The following is an 18,127-nucleotide window of genomic DNA, read 5'->3' as shown; positions in this document are numbered from 1 at the left end:
TCTTTTTAGCATGTTTCTTTATCACCAACTATCTGCATGGCCCAAATCCACTTAAAATTGGACACGGAGAACGCGACTACAGCCTGGCGCGGCGGAGCGCACAGTTCCGTCTAGTACTCCCTCCGTCCGAAAATATTTGTCGTAGAAATGGATACAAGTGGATGTATCTAGAACTAAAATATATTTAGATACATTCATTCCTCGGACAAGTATTTCCGGACTAAGGAAGTACTTGATTAACTAGTTGGGAAAGTCGTCGTGCCCGTGAAGCAGCCATGTGTTACAAAGAAGAAACAGAGAATGAGAGGAAGAAATCGGTAGAGTGGTAACTTTTGTTTCTAGTCTTCGTGTAAATTTTTTAATCAGTATAAAGATGAGTATATCAGACATGGCTGGCACGTGTTTGCCATAGGAGAAATGGTCATCTACTCCTCCGTTTCTAAATATATGTCTTTTTAGATATTTTAATATAAACTATATATGAAGCAAAATGAGTAAATATACATTCTAAAATATTTTTTATATATATAAATATACTTTAAAATATGTCTATATATATCTATTTTTAGTCCATATTAAAATCTTTACAAAGATTTATATTTAGGAACGGAGGGAGTATGTCACAATAGTGCACTGCCCAAGCTATTACACATTAGTTGATTTTTGCCCAAAAGGGAAAGGCACAACGCTTTGCTGGACCTATATAGAAATAAATATAGGATTGTTTTGCTGACACATATAACATTGTTCACAATAGAGAACCGAAACCCTGCTGATCAAGTTCAGAACCTGAATCCTTCTGTGCAAGGGCAAGAACTGATGAACTACTGGACCATTTTAACCAGAGGTAGCTCAAAATGGAGCAGGCTTTACTGAAGCTTTCGAAGTCTGGACTCCTTAACCGAAGCCGTGCTGATCAAAAGTCACAACCTGAATCCTCATGTGCAACAGCGATGAACTACTGGACCATTCTAACCAGAAGTAGCTCAAAATGCCGGATGGGTTAAAATCCAGATGTTGGCCAACCCATACAGACCTCCGCTACACCTCAGAGAAAGAAGAGAAAAACAGAACACATCCCAGGTTCACCAATCCTGATGATCAAGAACAACCAGATCATCTTGATCCAAAATCCGTGTACAACATCAGCAATAATCGCACATTGACGTTGTCCTTCTCGGCTCGGATTATGCCCTTGTGCTAGAGAACTTTGTACTCTGCCTCAATCCTGGCATTGTTCCAATGTTTGCAACGCATCTAAAAAAATTGTTCAAAAAGTTGGTTCCATATGGTATGATACATAATGTACCTCTGGAGGCGTGGCTGGTAGAGGTTTTTCTGCATGATGCCCCCCCCCCCCCCCCCCCCCCTAGTGTCATCCACTTATCAAGAGGACATTAATAAGATTGCAAGGTTGGCTCAAGACATGACTGAATGGATCAAGTGCATGGTGGATTCTAAATCACTGGATGCGCACATCATACCTAAACATGTGCAGCTGATGCCCTCGTGTCCTAAAAAATTCAGTGGGTGAAGATTTACTGCAGCAAAAAGACACAAGAAAAATATTTCAACAAACAAGACTTCACTACAAATCTCACTCGGATTTTTGACCATGAAAAATCAAACGTTTTTAATGACAATTTGTTTTGCCGAGGATAATAAATATAGTAAAAAAATTATTACACCAGTTTTTCCTAGGATAATTAATACACCACTTTTCCAAAAAATAAAATATAAGGAAAATAGCCTCGAGTTCTTTTCGAACTTTGGGGTCGTTTTCGTGTCCGGGCCAAACTATTCTTCATGCTCCATCTGAGCGAGTGAAGGCACCGGTCACAGAGGGAGAGAAAGCGTTGGAACTTCGAGCCACCCTGCAATGGGGTCGCCAATGTGGTCAGTCACCTCGTCGGTTTTCAGCCGGTTTCGCTCATTATATTTCAGCCTGTTTTTTGTCGGTTTCCCAATGAAAAATGACATGAATTTTATAAATGTTCATGAATTTTAAAATGTTGGAAATTTTAGAAATGTTCATGATGTTTAATAATAATAATTCCTGAATAAGAATAATACACCCGATTTTCTCTAAAATAATGAATATACAGCATTTTTCCACAAAAAATAAAATATAAGTTAAATACGCCTCGGTTCTTTTCGAACTTTTGTTTTGAGAGAAATCAGTTCTTTTCGAACTTATTTTTGAGAATCAGTTCGTTTCCCTAAAAAAAACTCTGGGGTCGTTTTCGTGTCCGGGCCCAACTACTCTTCACGCTCCATCTGAGCGAGCGAGCGAGGGCACCACCGGTCAGAGTCACACAGGGAGAGAGAGCGTTCGAACTTCGAACCACCCCGCAATGGCGTCGCCGCCGGCGACGTGGTCGGTCACCGCGTGCCTTACTTACCGCGGCGGGCTGGAGATCCGCGCCGCCGCAGAGAACATTCTCCCCGGCTGGGGCCACGGCGGCGAGCGCCTCTCCTTCCTCCTCCGCCTCCGCCGCCGCCTCCGCCTCGCCGTCACCTCCCAGTGCGGCCGCGCGCCCGCGCCCGCGCCCGCAGATCCCGACAAGAAGCCGCGCGGCCTCAAGCTCCTCCGCTCCCTGCGGACCGGGCTCCCCTGCATTTGGCGCCGCAAGAAGCCGCCGCGCGCCGCCGCGGTGGCCAAGCCGGGTTCTCGCTCTCAGGCGATCCCCTCTCTGCTGGTTCGTCCAAGATAATGGCTCTAATTACTCGGTTAGTGTATCCAGTTGCTTAGTCTGACATTCTTGTTCCTCTTTGCGAGCAGAAGGATCGAGCTTTGATGCGGCCGGCGACGACGGTGGCGCTGTGCTCCGTCGCCGCGCTCGCCGTCGCCGCGGCTTCCGTCGCGGCGCTTCGCCTCGTGGTACGTCGCTACACCCCTGCACTCCTGGCTCGTGCTGCGATCTGTAAACGGCCATGCTCTTCTCCTGCATTGGTGACTGCAAGAACCAAGAACATCATCTGAATCTGGTTCAGAGTTCTGACCGAATCGTGCGTGCTCCTTCTTGCAGGCCGGGTTCTTGATACCGAGCGCGAGCTGCGGATCATGGAGATGCTTCTTGGCGAAGAAATTCGTCAGGTTCTTGGGGCCTCCTCTCTTCGAGTGGATCTCCAAGATTAGCCTGAAATTTGTGGATCCTCCAGCTCTCGGCGAGTGGCTCGGGCTCCCGAAGCTTGGACTCAAGTGGCTCTTCAACAAGTAGGAAATGTGTTTACTGAGATTGTTTAGCACAGAGCAATGACAGCGGGTGAGCTAGGTCTAGTTTGATTTATGATTATGAATTACAGATGATTGCAGAGCTAGGTATAGTTCTGGCTGAAGAACAACACAAATAGAAGTATTCAGGTACAGGGTCTCATTAGACTCTTCAGTGTGACCTGAATGTGTGCATTGTAATGCTTATTCATTGGGAGAGCAAATATCCACAATGTCTTGCGCGAGTGGGAATCATTGGGAATGTTGAACTTCAGACATGACAGACAGGCGTGCTACATTTGGCATACCTATAAACAGACCACAACCAAAATTCAGGAAATTACAACAGAAATTCATCAGTAACAAATCAACAGAGCAACTGATCTTCTTATCTTACATAGAACAGAAATGTTATCAAGATTCAGGTTCGCAGTTCGCTGCACGCGAGAAAAGCAGACACGTAGACATGGATAGGTCTTTCTTTCTTCCTCTGGTTTGAGGGGTGCCAACACACGATCTACCTTTGAAAGTGCGTCTTATACCCCTATTGGATTTGGTAATTAATGATAGGGCAATTAAAAGAACTAAGGACAGTCCAAAGGCTATATATCATATGCGTTAATTTTTTTTGAGACATAATCATATGCATTAAATATGAACTTAGCTACAGATTGTACAGATTGGGCTCTCCTAAATGCATTGTACTATCTTTTTTTAGCGGCCCAATGCATTGTATCTTAACCCACCATTCTAGGTAGAGAGAGAAAAAATCACCACAATGTATTGTATCTTTGGAGTCGTATCTAAGTGATATTGCATTTAATTAGTTTATTAAGGATCATTTCTTCATCTCAGCATTGTGGTCTAGTTATGGGAAGAAGAAAGAAAGAGAAAAATAAGGAGATATGCCACAAAAGATCAGAGCATTAATTACACTGCGCAGAAAAAAATGAGCTAAGAGTCGTATCTTAGGCTGGTTGTAATGGGGAGTATCATATACTAGTATCATGTATATGATACTAGTCCATGATACTATATCTGTAATGCATAGTACTCCCTCTCTCTCAGTTTACAGGGCGTGTGCGTACCTCTAGGTCGTCAATTTGACCAACCTAATACAAGTCATATATTACAAAAAATATACCAATATAAACTTCAAATGTTCTACTTTCAAAAGGTATAATTTTTGTGTTATATAGTTTATATTAGGATGATAAAATTGACGACCTAGATATACGCGTAGGACTTGTATACTGTGACGGAGGGAGTATCATATGTTGATATCATAGAGGACTATATTTATTGCCATGCATGACACAAAGTAGCACATCATTTAATATGATACAGTATCATGATATGATAAGTTGGCACACATGATACTACCTATGATACTCCCATTACGGGCAGCCTTAGCTGAGATACAACTGCACTCTCTTTCTTCTTTAATTATAGTGCCACATCGGCATTTTGCCTATGATAACTTGTCAAGAGCCAAGCATTGGGAGTGCCCTTATCGTTGTTTCTACAAGATCTCTCAGTTAATGTGTTTTGCGAGAGAGAAATATAACTTGTCTTGGTTTTAGTGCTTTATACCGAGATAAAATATGACAACACCCTCTTTCCTCATTAAATAAGAAGACACATCCAATTTTTGCTTATGTGCCATGATTAAGATATAGTCCAAGGTGGAGCAATGAGGCTACCCTAACCAAGGCAGATGGTGAGTGATCGAATGATTTTTTTAGTTTGCAAAAATACTCAATTAGTGTTCTCGTTTTAGTCAAAAAAATCATGTTTGCCGATGGATTAATTGCAATGCATGCATGAGTGACGACCAAGGTCTTTTAGGCCACTTCCAATGCATAGGTGCTTAGATAAGGCGTTAAGCATATTAAAAAGTTTAGCAACTAATGTCCACAACACATGGGTGCTTCACTTGTTGGTGCTAAGCTCCCCTTATTTAATGTATTAGCAACTAAACTATTCCATGCATTGGTGGATTTCTTTCATTTAATTGCTTTTGCCTAGGTTCGCGTGCTTGGCATTGGTTTTTCCTGGGGTCACCAAACTCACCTCTCTCCTCTTTATTACCTTGCCACATCAAATTTTTTGCCTACATGGCAGCCTTAGCACATGTACAAGGTGGAGCATTGGGGAGGGCCTTACATGCACTAATGAGTTTTCTCTCCTTGCATGCAACGATTTAATGTGCCTCAAAATTTGAACATTTGATGGGGATCAATAAAAATGAGGCTAACAAAAAAAATTGAGATAGACCCTCTAAATCACAAGGGAGGGAGTACCTTTTCAAAATTATCTCACATTGGGTTAAGGACAACCATACTATCAAGTGGGAGATATTACTCCCTCCTTTCCGGTTTATAGGGCTTATCTCAAAATTTTAGTTTTTCCATTTTATAAGGCTCAATTTGGTTGTTTCTCATCACATGTTCAGACTTCAAGGTGCATTAAATCATTGCATGCAAGTATTAAGAGAAAACTGACCAATGCATGCACTTTATGCATGCATGTATTGCAATTAATGCATTCGTAAACATAATTTTTTGAAGAAAACAAGAGCATTAATTGGGTGCTTTTGCAAACTACAAAAAATATTCCATCACTCATCATCCACCTTGGTTGGTGAGATTTTTGAATTGAACCTTATAAATCGGAAAGGAGGGAGTATCAAATATTCAGGCTTGGTGCACACGAAAAAGCATCCAGGCACGTATACATGGATATGTCTTCCCTCCATCAGATTGAGGAGGGCCAACCTGCAATCTACCATATCTTAACAATCACATGCGGAAACATGTGACATGCATGAAAGCTTGAAAGTGCGTCTTATATCCCTGTTGGATTTTCCAATTAATGACAAGGCAGCTAAAAGGACTAAGGACACTACCAACACACTATATCTTTTGGCTAGTATATGACATACATTAAATACGAACTTAGATAACAGGTTGTACTAGTGTCATATTGTTGTATCTACAAGAGTTTTTATTTAGTGTGTTCTGCGAGCAAAAGGTATAACTTGTCTTGGTTTTAGTGCTAAGAGTTATTCAAAATTAATATATGACAACATTCTCTTTTCTCATTAAATAAGATGACACATGGATTTTTGCTTATATGTCATGATTAAGATATAATCCATGGTGGACCACTGAGACTACCCTAATACAATTTCAAGTTTATCTCACATTGGGTTAAGGACAACCATACTATCAAGTGGGGCATACACAAATGTTCCTTTTATCTTATAGCAAAGATATTATCAAGATTCGGGCTCGGTGCACGCGTAAAAGCATTTAGCCATGTAGACATGGATATGTCTTTCCTCCTTCGGATTGAGTGGTGCCAACCAACGATCTACCATATATTAACAATCACGGGTTGAAACATGTGACACGAACTGAGGGGTGCCAACCCACAATCTACCATATATTAATAGATTGTATTAGTATCTTATTGTTGTATCTACAAGGGCTCTCATTTAATGTGTTTTGTGTGAGAGAAAATATAACTTATCTTGCTTTTAGTGCTAAGAGTTATATTGAGATAAGATATGACAACCCTTCCTTTCCTCATTGAATAAGATGCCACATCGGATTTTTGCTTATGTATCATGATTAAGATATAGTCCAAAGGTGGAGCAGTGAGACTGCCCTAATACCTTTTCAAGTTTATTTTACTTTGAGTTAAGGAACAACCATATATACTTCAAGTTATCGAGCAGGGAAGATGCAAATTAACTAGGGTTGAGCTCTTTATTGTATTATCCTAAATCAAATCCCTGAGACTTTCACTCCTTCCACTCAAATGTATTTTTCACTTCCTCGATACTTCTGAGTATTTCTACTCGGTACCAATGATCCTCCGAGGGATGAGTGTTCATTGATGAACTCAGTCCTTTGCTTCAAAACCGCCAGGAACTTTTCTCCGCTACCATTGAGTTTTGTTTTCTTTGAGACCATTTTTATTAGCTCTGATACCTCTGAGTGCAACATTTTTGGCATTTCTGAGCACCTCTTGATTTGCTTCAGCTTTGTGTCTCAATATAGGTCTAATACTCCCGAACAAAATCTCTTCTTAGCCATTTCCGTATTGATTCCCTATGAGAACAATTGTGTCGACCCCCTCCAGCACTTTCGAGCAAGTTCTATATTTTGTATAGATGAGCTACCTTTGTCCAAACTTTTTGGTTTAGATACCTTCTGGTATTTAGATCTTTGAGAGGCTCACCTCTTAGGGCAGCTTATGTGAAAACTTCCCTTGCACGACTATGGCAGGTTGGTACACTCTATACGAAAAAGTGTCTAGAACCTCCCTCCCCCCCCCCCCCCCCCTCCCGCGCCCCCTCAGCCCATGATGAATTTCTCTTACTACTTGGTTCCACGTTGAATTTAGTTGTGCACTTCTAAGAACTTGTATTTCCCTTTGACCGCTCAATTTTGGAAGTGTCTAATAGTACCGAGGATTTTTTTTTCCGGCACTTCCGGGCTAGTTAGTTTTGAAGAGTAACAATCAAATTTCTTCTTTCCCTATAAATTAACCCCCACACCCCTTGGGTGGGTGAGATCAACTTCACCGAGCATTTCCCTGGGGAATGTAATGAGGTTGCTCATGAACTTCCTAGGAACAAATTTTCTCTTTTTCTTTTTTGGCCTGAATTCTCCCCTTTGTTTCTACCCAAATGTATGGGACGTGGATCCCCACAGTGTCATTCTTCCTACGATGATAAACTTTGTAACACTTCTTTTTTACGCAGACGATCCACAACAAACAAAAACCCATCAACTTGAAATAGGTGGTACTGTAACCATTCTTGCTAATCAACAAAGACAGTTGAATGGCATTCCATAAAAAGAAGTGTATGCAGCGACCCTTTGTTCTTTGCCAAACGAGACTAGAGTGAGACCTGTGGATGAATAATTGCTTAAACTTTTGAACATGTTAAATGAAAGCTGAAGTCCGAGGTCTTATTTTTCTGAACAGGCATGGCTTGATGATTGTGCGTGATTGATCTATAAAAAAAATGCTGTGAGCAGGGAAGTTTAGTACTCCTATATGCTTGTTTATTTTTGGTACGTGAGGCAAACAATGTTTTTTTTTTGTTACATTCTTATTACTCGAAATGGAAATTAAGTTAATTTCTTCTTCATTTTTCGCTCTTCGAAAAATGCAAGGCTTGAATATATGCTGTTGCTGGCTTGCTACACTCGATATTCTTAAGAAGTCGAGGTAACAAAAGATCCCATTCCTGAAAAACAAAATCAACAGAGCAAATGATCCTTTGATCTAGTGAAACGGAGTATCCACAAGATTCAGGCCAGGTGCACGCAGAAAAAAAAATCTGGACATGTATGCACTAATTAGAGTGGATATGCATTTGCTCCTTCAGTTTAAGGGGAGTCGAACGACTATAGGTACACCCCACCCACCTGATTTTTCATCTCCTAATAATCACAGGTTGAGGCAAGCATCCCCTAACAATTACATGTTGAAACAGGCATCTCCTAATAATCACAGGTTGAAGCACGCAACATGGACGAACGTTGTGCATGCTTCACCGCATTGCGATGCTGATTTCGTGAACCCCACCAGTGGCACTTACACAGGATCTTACAAGAGATTGTGTTACTAGATTATTTTTAGCTGTTTAGACACTCCTTCGCAGGACAGTTCCATCCTCCATCGTCCTGAAGTGCGTAACCTGAATCAAAAAGAACAAATTTCAGAAGCTAATCAACTGCTGACAGAGGGCGGACAATGGCATTTGCAAGAGTTGTCACATGGTTCGAGCATCAAGTAAATTTGCATATCAAGTTTCACCCGGAACAGAAATGTCACATATAACCATTTGAGCGCATATATGTTTTTTGGAGGAAAAAGATGCGTCATATGCCTGAATACGACCGAGCTATTTATCCTTTACCTTATCTAGCTTGTCCTTCATTGGTGTTTCTACCACTATCTTCTGAACACAAAACCGTCGGAGAACACGATGTTCAAGCATAACCTCAAACTGAACATCACTGTTGCTCGGTGACACGCCTGATATTACCTTCTTCTCAATCCCCACCTTCTCTAGAGATCAGCAAATATAACGACACACCGATGAGAATACATATTTTTGTATTCTAATGGTTATTATAGAGTTAAAGCAAGGGATATGGTGGAATGGACAACAGACCTGCCATGAAAGGAGACTGGAACATTGGATTGGCCTTGGTATGATCTCCAACATCATGAATAATGTTTCTAACATGCAATGGAGCTTCAAATTCAACACCGGGATTTTCTCTGTTAATGGAGAATGAAAAGAGTATCCGTGTAAATCCATGAAATGAGTTGAGACTGATATTTGAAGGGCACGCTACTTACATTGTTTTTACACAATCAACTTGAGCATGAATTTGGAACATTCCTCTTGAGGCTTCCTCAAGACACAAGTTTGCAGGGAGTTGCGTTGCTGCTGCTGATGTTCCATTCTGCACCCCAGGATAGTTGGTCACTTCCGAGCCATCAGAACATGTTTCAGCTTCACTCATCTCATTTCTGAAATCTCCAGAAGATTTAGATCTTTGTGTCGACGTCTTTGTTTCTGGCTTCTCGAGCCTCTCAGACCCGCATTTATTCTTCTCATCATTTTTTCTTGCCAATAGACTACTCAGCTCAGTATCGCCCTGAAAAGTGTCATCACTAACATGGCCATCTTCCCAGAATGAATGTAGTCTGGACTCCTGAAAATCAATACCAGGATCAAACCCTTGCCTTCGTGAATCCTTGCCAGACTGCTGAGAACATGTAGTGTGTTGACCAACCACAGTTTCGTTTACAGAACTCACAGAATGAAATATGTCTGCATTTGATTTCTTGAGTGAGTCAAAATTATCTTCTTTCTTCTTGTCTGCCTTCTGTCCCAAGAAAGTACACATATCAATGTTGCTCGGAAGGTCCGTGGCACGGAATGGGTCTGAAAACTCCGTTTTATTGCCAAATATATCTGAAACAGGATTCTGCCAATGAATCTCGTCATACGCACTGCCAGGTCTGTGGAAAACAGGACGAACTTTTGATGTAGGTCTCCATTCAGTTGATCCCACAGTTTGAAATCCATCCATATCTGGAATAGAATCAAAAGGTGTATCCTCGCGCATTACAGTGCAACTCGGTGGGTTGTTTCGTCGAGTGCTACCCTTCAGATGGGAGATACAAGAACCCCAGTCAGCAAATTTCTCCTGAAGTGATAAACGGCAGCTTGGTTCTTGGGTTCTCTGTTGGTCCATTGCCTTGTCAGGCCAATAATCTGCTTCAAGATTCTTCCGGTCTATCGCTCTTTTGTGGTATTCTTCTTCATCCCTGAATACTGACATTTCATCTAGATGTGCATCGATATTTGGAATATCAAACTTATCCAAGCTTGTATGGAAGTCATCCTTCTCGTTCATATTTTTCTCTGTGCATTTTACAGACAGTGTTGGTTTGTTGCTCGATATGTCCTTCACTGCTATGGAAGTGAACCAAAAAGAGGAAGACAACTTAGTTTAAGTGCACATGCATAACATTATACTCTGTACAACTCATCAATCATCAATGTCAAGAGTCTTTGCTGGAGAAAAAACAGAATCAGATAGCAAATATCACTAACCTGCAGCACATGAGCTTGATTCTTCACTGCAGAGAATAATTTGAAAGGGTCAGCAAGGGCAATGCCCCATGATTTGCATGGCACAGGATACGAGCATTAAGAAAAACTGAACCCAGTCAAACATGACAGCCAAGGTTAATTTGCTAATTACCTCAATGGGCTCTTCCTTTTCTCTGAATCATCATCTACCATGTCAGAAGACCAAGCAGAAGGGCCGAAAGTGATGTTTGTGCTGTGTATTTTCTTAGACGATGGTTGCCTGGCCAGAATTTTAACAAGATCAAATTGATGTGTAAATATAAATTCCAAGAGGATTTGTTGTTGTTACCTTTCCCAGTCAAACTGTAACATATCATTGTCATCATCCAGTAATGACTGATCAGAAAAGAGGTCATGCCCTGACGCAATTAAGAAACACAAAAGGCTCAGATTTAAAAAAAAAGAATGCACTAATTAGTCACAGTGCTATGGAAACTGCAAGTGTCCTGCTAGGCAGGCCAATGGTAAAAAAAATAGGAGCTAGGAAAACAAAGCATATCCAGATTAGGCAGGCCAATGTTTCTCAACTGTACTTTAAACATGCTACTAGGTGGCTGCTGAATTAACAAAAGGTAAAGCAAGCTGTAATAAAACAACATTCAACAACTCGCCAAACTATAGAACAGCAGATTCAGATTTACAATGCTCGCTACCAGTACAGGAAAAATATGAAATAAAACCATGATACTTCAATATTATTGTATGAAATAATACACATTCACAATCCAGTAGTTAGAGATCAATTGGGGAAGTACAGGAACAGTAATATGGAACTCTGTCTGGTGCATTGAAATAAGGAAAACACTAACACAGATAATTCTGACCTGAAGTCTCAAATCGTATGCTAGTTCTTGTTGAATTTCTGCAACAATAAAATAAATTATTCATAGCCCCTTAGAAGTTATTAGTCGTATCTTGATATAAGTGGAGAAATAACCTTCGCTCTGGAGAGTATCTTTCTTTAAAACCATAGTCGACTGTATCAAAATGTTCCGCTCTTGGAGTAGGAAAATGATCGTCTGAATTGAATGATTCTATGTTCCACAGTTTATCAGAATTTACATCAGGTAGACTGTCATATCTTCTACTACAATTTGCTGTCCACAGTAGAAAAATAGAATGTGATATTTTCTTAGGCCACAACATTTGAGTGGCCATACTCGGTAATAAGATGACGCAGCAGAACTTACATTGCCAACCTTTTGGAGCTTGAGGATTACAGAACATGTCCTCATCCCCACGATAAAGATTATCATTGGAGTTATAACAGTTTACCCTCCTTACATAGCTTGACTCATCCACAAGACTACCCATTTTGTTTGAAGTGCTTCGCTCTCTCATCATGCTAATACCATACATTAGAGAATCCTGTTGAAATGATAGAAAAAAAACATTTGAAAGCCATTACGAGCTAGGGAAGAATAAAAAAAATTACAGCTACTTCCTCAAGTAATTCAATCAAGAACATAAGCAACATCAGATGTATAATTGAATTCTTTAATACAGATCTAACAAAGTATGAATAAAATAGAGCAGCGGCTACAGGTGAGAGCAGCAACCCACCATAATTTTTGGAATCATGTTTCTACTTTTCTCTAGGCTTTATATCTGTTTTGATGTTCTTTTCTACTTATCTTACAAAACATTTGTACATGATCCCAAACAAAAGATGAGGGATCTGAGATTCTCACCAATCCTTTTGTGGTATCAAAAGGGATGGACCTTCTTGATTTATTTTGCGTGTACCGCGAGGCCTTTGGTGGCAAAGGTAAAGTCCTGCAAAAACAAAATAATTGTAAGATAGCTAGGGGCACAGCGTTGGGCTGTGAGAAAAGTTCAGACATTATTATTTTTATGTTAGGCAAGAAGCTTTATCCCTTAAGTAGCGACACGATGGGGAAACTAGACCATTTGGACCAAAGCCAACTAACCGGACCACTTCATTATTCTAGGTCTCAAGGGCAAGTTTATGTCGCACTTGGTGATGAATTTTAATTCCGGCAATACAAACTAGAAAGACAGTTTTTCATTGTAAGGAATGGATTTCCTTGAGGTAAAGAAATTCACAACAGTTGACTCATTTATTGCACTGAAAACTGCCTATCATTTGAACTTCTTTACATCGAATTAACTTCATAGATGAAACAGTCATTTAACTCAAAGCAACCTTTTGGTGAATCTTGGTGACTGGAGAGGAGTTTCCATCTTGACATGGCCAAGGCCTGAAACCAGAAGCATAGTTATGTCTATTAGATCACCTTCTTATGTTGTTAAAATAGGAAAACAACATGGACCCAGAATTCATCAAGGCTAGTAAGTCAAAAGCCACAGATGTAGTATCATGATGCTCATATGAGTTCCATAATGAAAATACATTAACAAACTTGGAAGTCTTAACAACTCTACTTGACATGAGAAAAACAGTCAATATGACCTTGTAAATCATAACAATTCCTTTTGTAGACGCTAAACCTAGAAACAAATGTAAACACATAAATATTCCTTTTTCTTTCAAAAAAACACAAGAATGTTCTCATGGAAACCCGGGAAAAGTACATATAACAATGCACACAACCATAACACAATAATCCAGATTAAAATGTTCGTAGATAAAACATAATTCTATGCATCAAATGTTTTGAAAATGCACCTTTAACAGAAAATGAAACATGAGATTCACGGGCAGGTTGAGCGGTAGATTTATCTTTTGATCCCTCGTATCTGACCAAATCAATTAGTGAAATTTCTGCAAGGACAAATCATAGTTAAATAATAGTTTCAACAATACACATCAAGTGAATTAATCTCAATTATGCAATTTACATTCATAAATCAATGCTGCATTCCGAAAGACTAAGAAATGCTGGTTGGATTAAATAATTGTTCACCTAACTAAGCACACCTATTAGGGCTTGTATTTTTCATTAAAGAATATCTTTCAGATACTTGCAACGTATAAACCTGAACCGTGACTCAGCCGGTAGGGCCACAAAAAATTGACTGGCAGCAGTGAAGGAAACATCACCACCACTGTTGAGATCCACATTTTGATTTCGCTTCTTGGCACCATAGTTATTGGATGGATGAGCAAGAGGATCTTCATGAGGGTTAACAGCAGCTGCAACATCTTGATGACCAACGGGTGATGACAATCTGGCAACATACAAGACTGGTATCTCACAACACTAGATCAATTAAGCACACTCTTATCATACTGCATTGAGATACTGACCTAGGCTGAGAACCTGCAAAATAGCAGCAAAAATTCACATTAAACTCAAATTTACCTAAAAAGCATATTGCACACTTCAGCAGTTAATAGCATGTCTCATTCTACTTTTGACAGCTGCCTATTCAAGAGAGAAACATATAAACCCAGTTCATATGATGTGAAATTTGTGGATGCCATTGATCTTGTTAATATATCTGTGCTAAGCATGCAATACAATATAGCAAGAAAAGCATAATGAATTCCCTCATCTGATGTACTTATAGCTGTACTCTTACTTGTTTCCTTCGGATCAATATTATATGAAGAAGTGATCTTCTTCAGCGCCTCTAGAGGGGAAGCACTAAAATTTGCGTTGTCCAAATTTGGAAGAACACTACCTGCATCTGAAATAAGAGTAAAAGGGTCATACTAAGAGATATCAAGAGGTTAAAAATACGGCAGGCATTCAGGTTCATGATGAAGTATGCATCATTAACAAAACACCATGCAGAACAAAATAAGACAGAAAGTGCATTGTAAAAGTGCGTCTGTTAAATAATACCATTGTTGAGTTTACATTTATGGTTTTGGCCAAGGAGCAGCTCACTAGTTCTAATGCATAGCTAGAAGAACATTGTTCTCAAGTTTCTTCTATTCCTGAAGGAAACCAGATCCATTGTTGTTGGGTTCATATCTTGAAATTTTCTATCTGACTAGAGTGACATTGGTCAGCCTACTTGACCAGATTCTCTGGCATTGTGCTAGAAGAGCAGCAGGATCAACCACAGAAAACATTATGTGTAGCAAGTTCACTTCAAAGACTGCAAAACATGTACAGAAAGTCAGAAACTCACTTTCAGGGCCATTGCGGTGATTGACTGGAGCTGCCAAATTGTTCAGGCTTAGGATGTCAAGCGATCGAGGCGCCTGATCACCAACAGCTTGGCCGCCTGCGCCATCTACGCCATCCTGGTTCTGCAGCCCTGCCGTCTGCTGCTGCCGCTTCTTCTGTTCGAAGTACTGCCTCTGCCTGCCCACCATATTTGTTCCGACAATCAGTCACAGCGACAATAAGAACACTAACCGTGCCGAAGCAACTTTTACAGCTTGAAATCGGTGAGCCTAACAAGGTTACCTGCTCTGTGTCGATTTCCTGGACTGCGCTCATTTCAGGGACGAACACGCCGAACGCAAAGCCGTCAGGTTCCCAAAAAATCAACCAAATGTTAGCACTTCGTTACGAAATACACTGCCGCATGCTACGATTATTAGGCCAGCCAGCAGCCGCCGTTGCAATGTTGCGGTGCAGAAACGACCCAAATGCAGATTTTCAAACAAAACAACCCAGTAATGCGAAATCCCCAAAATTAAGCGCGGCGTAAACGGGGGGCGGGGGATCCGAGAACTCACGGCGTACACCTGCCTCCTGGAGCCTCCCGTCCACTGCAGCATCGCGGGGAAGCGGCCGAGCTACCTCCCCGGGTGACACGGGAGGGAGGGAGGGAGGCGCGCGTAGGGCGCGGAGGCGGAGGGAGGGGGAGGGGGCGCGCAGGCGGCCGACGCGGAGGGAGAGTGGCGGCGCCGCGGCGGAGAGTTGTCGGTTGGGGATGCGGCGTCGAGGCCGCGGCGCCGCAGGCGAGCGGGGACGGGGAGGCGGCGTCGGGTTTTGGCCTTTCGGGAGCAGGAGCAGCGCGAGCACGGCAAAGAGGAGGAGGCGCGGAAGAGAAATGGGAAGAGGGAGAGGGTGGCGCCTTGGCACTCCCGCTCGGCATCGGGGTGATTGGGTGGGAAAAGCATTCGGTGATCCCGATTGTTTTTTATGCCAAAAAAAGAGAGCAAAGATGAATTTCAAAGTTCCAAATGGCGGCCTACTATTCATTTTCTGTTCGGTCAGCCCACTACTCAGAATGGGAACACCAGTTTGGTTCAAAAATTATTAGTAGGGAAGGGACCTCAAATGTTAATCATGTTTGGTCGGCTGTGTGGAAATTGGAAGTCCCTAGTAAGATAAAAATCTTCATCTGGCGAGCTCTTAAAGATGTTGTTTCTGGTATGGCAGTTCTCGCTTCTAGGCATATTAAAGTCTCAGCAGAATGTCCTATTTGTCGTTCTGGGCCTGAAGATATTCGACATTTGTTGTTTACTTGTACACGTGCTCGGCAAGTTTGGAAGGCACTTGGCCTTAATACAGTTATTGATCAAGCTTTGGCAGTGGATCTTTCAGGCTCTGTAGTTTTGGAAGAAATCCTACTATGACCACACAGGAAGTCACCGGTGTTAGGACAGCTAGGCTTGCAAGAAACAGTGGATGTGCCCTCATGGTATATATGGTGGGAAAGGAGAGAAGCAAGGAAAGGCGAGAACGTCGAACGACCTCTTAGCTCAGCTTTCGCTATCCAAGCAGTAACGGCAGACTATGCAGAGAAGTCTCCTCAGGAGCAGGCGAGAAGAGTAGGCTGGGAGAAACCACTTATTGGTACTTACAAGTTAAATACTGATGCATCTTTCTTTGAAGATGGTACAGGATCAATGGCTGCTGTTGTGCGTAACAGTCGTGGGGAAGCAGTTGCCGGTGCTGCAGAGATTTTCAGTTATGCCTCAAGTGTTGCGTCTGCAGAGGCAATGGCACTTTACCTTGGTCTTCGACTAGTACGTGATATTGGATGCTCAAAAATCACCATGGAGTCAGACTGCTTAGAGCTCGTTACTGCTTGCAATGGAGGTTCAGAGATACTGGCATCATATACTGCTATTTTATATGATGCTTTCCAACTTGCATATGAGATATTGTCGATTCAGTTCCGTCATTGCCCCAGGGAAGCAAATAAGTTGGCCCATGTTTTAGCGAGACATGCTTATGACTCAAAAGAAATGATTTGGTGGGATGATGTTCCGCCTAATTTTCTATTACCTCATGTACCAAATGATGTAACACTCTCAAATTTGCAATAAAGTGCCAAGAGGCTTCCTTTCAAAGAAAAGTTCCAAATGGCGTCGGTGAACACAAAATCAAATCTGCCTCACATCGACTATACATACGTATGTGACACGACACAAAATCAAATCTGCCTCACATCAACTATACATACGTATGTGACAACTTCATCAATCTTAGGATGATGTGACCGCTCAGTTTCTCGAAGAAACTCACATGATATGGTAGGATGTGTATGTATGCGTTCATACAGATGAGTATATATATGCGTATGTATGAGTGTCCGCATTTGTGTCTGTATTGTGTAAAAAAATCATCATGCCCCCAAACCTATCATTTGAGGGCGGCATGCTCTAGCCACTATGAGTAACAACACAGTGTATCCATATCTACCATAGTGACTTTTATACATAAAAGTGCACCCAGCGTGTGCTTCTCGGCAACATCAACCTCCTCTTCCTCCTCATTGCCCTCACCCTCTCCTTCCACGCCCGTCCCTGCCTCTAACGTGACGCTTAGCACTAGGCGAAGGAGGAGCTGTTGCTCGTGAAATCGGCACATGCCTGGTCCCGCGGGAGGGAATTCCGCCACAAGGACGCGCTCGGGGGTGTCCTTGGCGCTTGCCGCCGCATTGCTTGTGCTTCTCGCGCTCCTCTCAGAGAAGGGGCATGTCGGCCACAAGGCTCGTGGGCCGCGGTCTAGCGTGCCTTCCTCGCGGCGCAGCTCCTCGCACACCTCGTCGTCGCATGGACCATTGTCGGTGCCAAAACCGACCGATCTCGGGTAGGGGGTCCCGAACTGTGCGTCTGAGGATCGAAGGTAACAGGAGACAAAGGGGACAAGATGTTTACTCAGGTTACAAGAATCCTGCTTGATTGTATTTGATGAGTATAGGGGTTACAAGAATCGATCTACCTCGAGATCGTAATGGCTAAACCCTAGATGTCTAGCCTATATGGATTCTGATGTCCTATGGACTAAACCCTCCGGTTTATATATACACCAGAGGGGTACAGGGGCGGTTTACAAGGGAAGGAAACAATACGTCCGGTCTCCAATCTTGCCCTCCAC

General features: G+C 41.9%; 2 protein-coding genes across 7 annotated transcripts; one reads left to right on the top strand and one right to left on the bottom strand.

The window, feature by feature from the left end:
- The first annotated feature begins 2,265 nt into the window (after window positions 1-2,265).
- Window positions 2,266-3,321, top strand: LOC123057916 (uncharacterized). The gene is made up of 3 exons (XM_044480779.1): window positions 2,266-2,699; window positions 2,783-2,881; window positions 3,030-3,321. The coding sequence occupies exons 1-3, from the start codon at window positions 2,355-2,357 to the stop codon at window positions 3,219-3,221; spliced, it is 636 nt and encodes a 211-aa protein (XP_044336714.1). The 5' UTR covers window positions 2,266-2,354; the 3' UTR covers window positions 3,222-3,321.
- Window positions 3,322-8,481: 5,160 nt separating this feature from the next.
- On the bottom strand, window positions 8,482-15,881 carry LOC123060298 (uncharacterized). 6 transcript variants are annotated; one of them, XR_006427862.1, is made up of 19 exons: window positions 15,532-15,881; window positions 15,257-15,279; window positions 14,976-15,151; window positions 14,418-14,525; window positions 14,143-14,155; window positions 13,936-14,063; window positions 13,561-13,656; window positions 13,078-13,132; window positions 12,602-12,686; window positions 12,101-12,278; window positions 11,848-12,007; window positions 11,735-11,772; window positions 11,200-11,269; window positions 11,023-11,130; window positions 10,872-10,897; window positions 9,605-10,730; window positions 9,414-9,523; window positions 9,156-9,302; window positions 8,482-8,933 (listed from the first exon to the last, which is right to left on the bottom strand). XR_006427862.1 is itself a non-coding variant. In XM_044482950.1 (19 exons), the coding sequence occupies exons 1-19, from the start codon at window positions 15,571-15,573 to the stop codon at window positions 8,880-8,882; spliced, it is 2,739 nt and encodes a 912-aa protein (XP_044338885.1). In that variant the 5' UTR covers window positions 15,574-15,881; the 3' UTR covers window positions 8,482-8,879. The 6 variants fall into 6 exon arrangements, 5 of the variants coding, with proteins under 5 accessions (XP_044338885.1, XP_044338884.1, XP_044338882.1 ...); XM_044482950.1 differs by having other exon boundaries at window positions 9,156-9,307; window positions 12,110-12,278; XM_044482949.1 differs by having other exon boundaries at window positions 9,156-9,307; window positions 13,939-14,063.
- Between the last annotated feature and the right edge of the window lie 2,246 nt (window positions 15,882-18,127).

Source organism: Triticum aestivum, chromosome 3A (assembly GCF_018294505.1).
Source record: "Triticum aestivum cultivar Chinese Spring chromosome 3A, IWGSC CS RefSeq v2.1, whole genome shotgun sequence".
Lineage (NCBI taxonomy): Eukaryota > Viridiplantae > Streptophyta > Magnoliopsida > Poales > Poaceae > Triticum > Triticum aestivum.
Note: the sequence above shows the minus strand (reverse complement) of the source record. Positions and strands in the feature narration are given on the sequence as shown.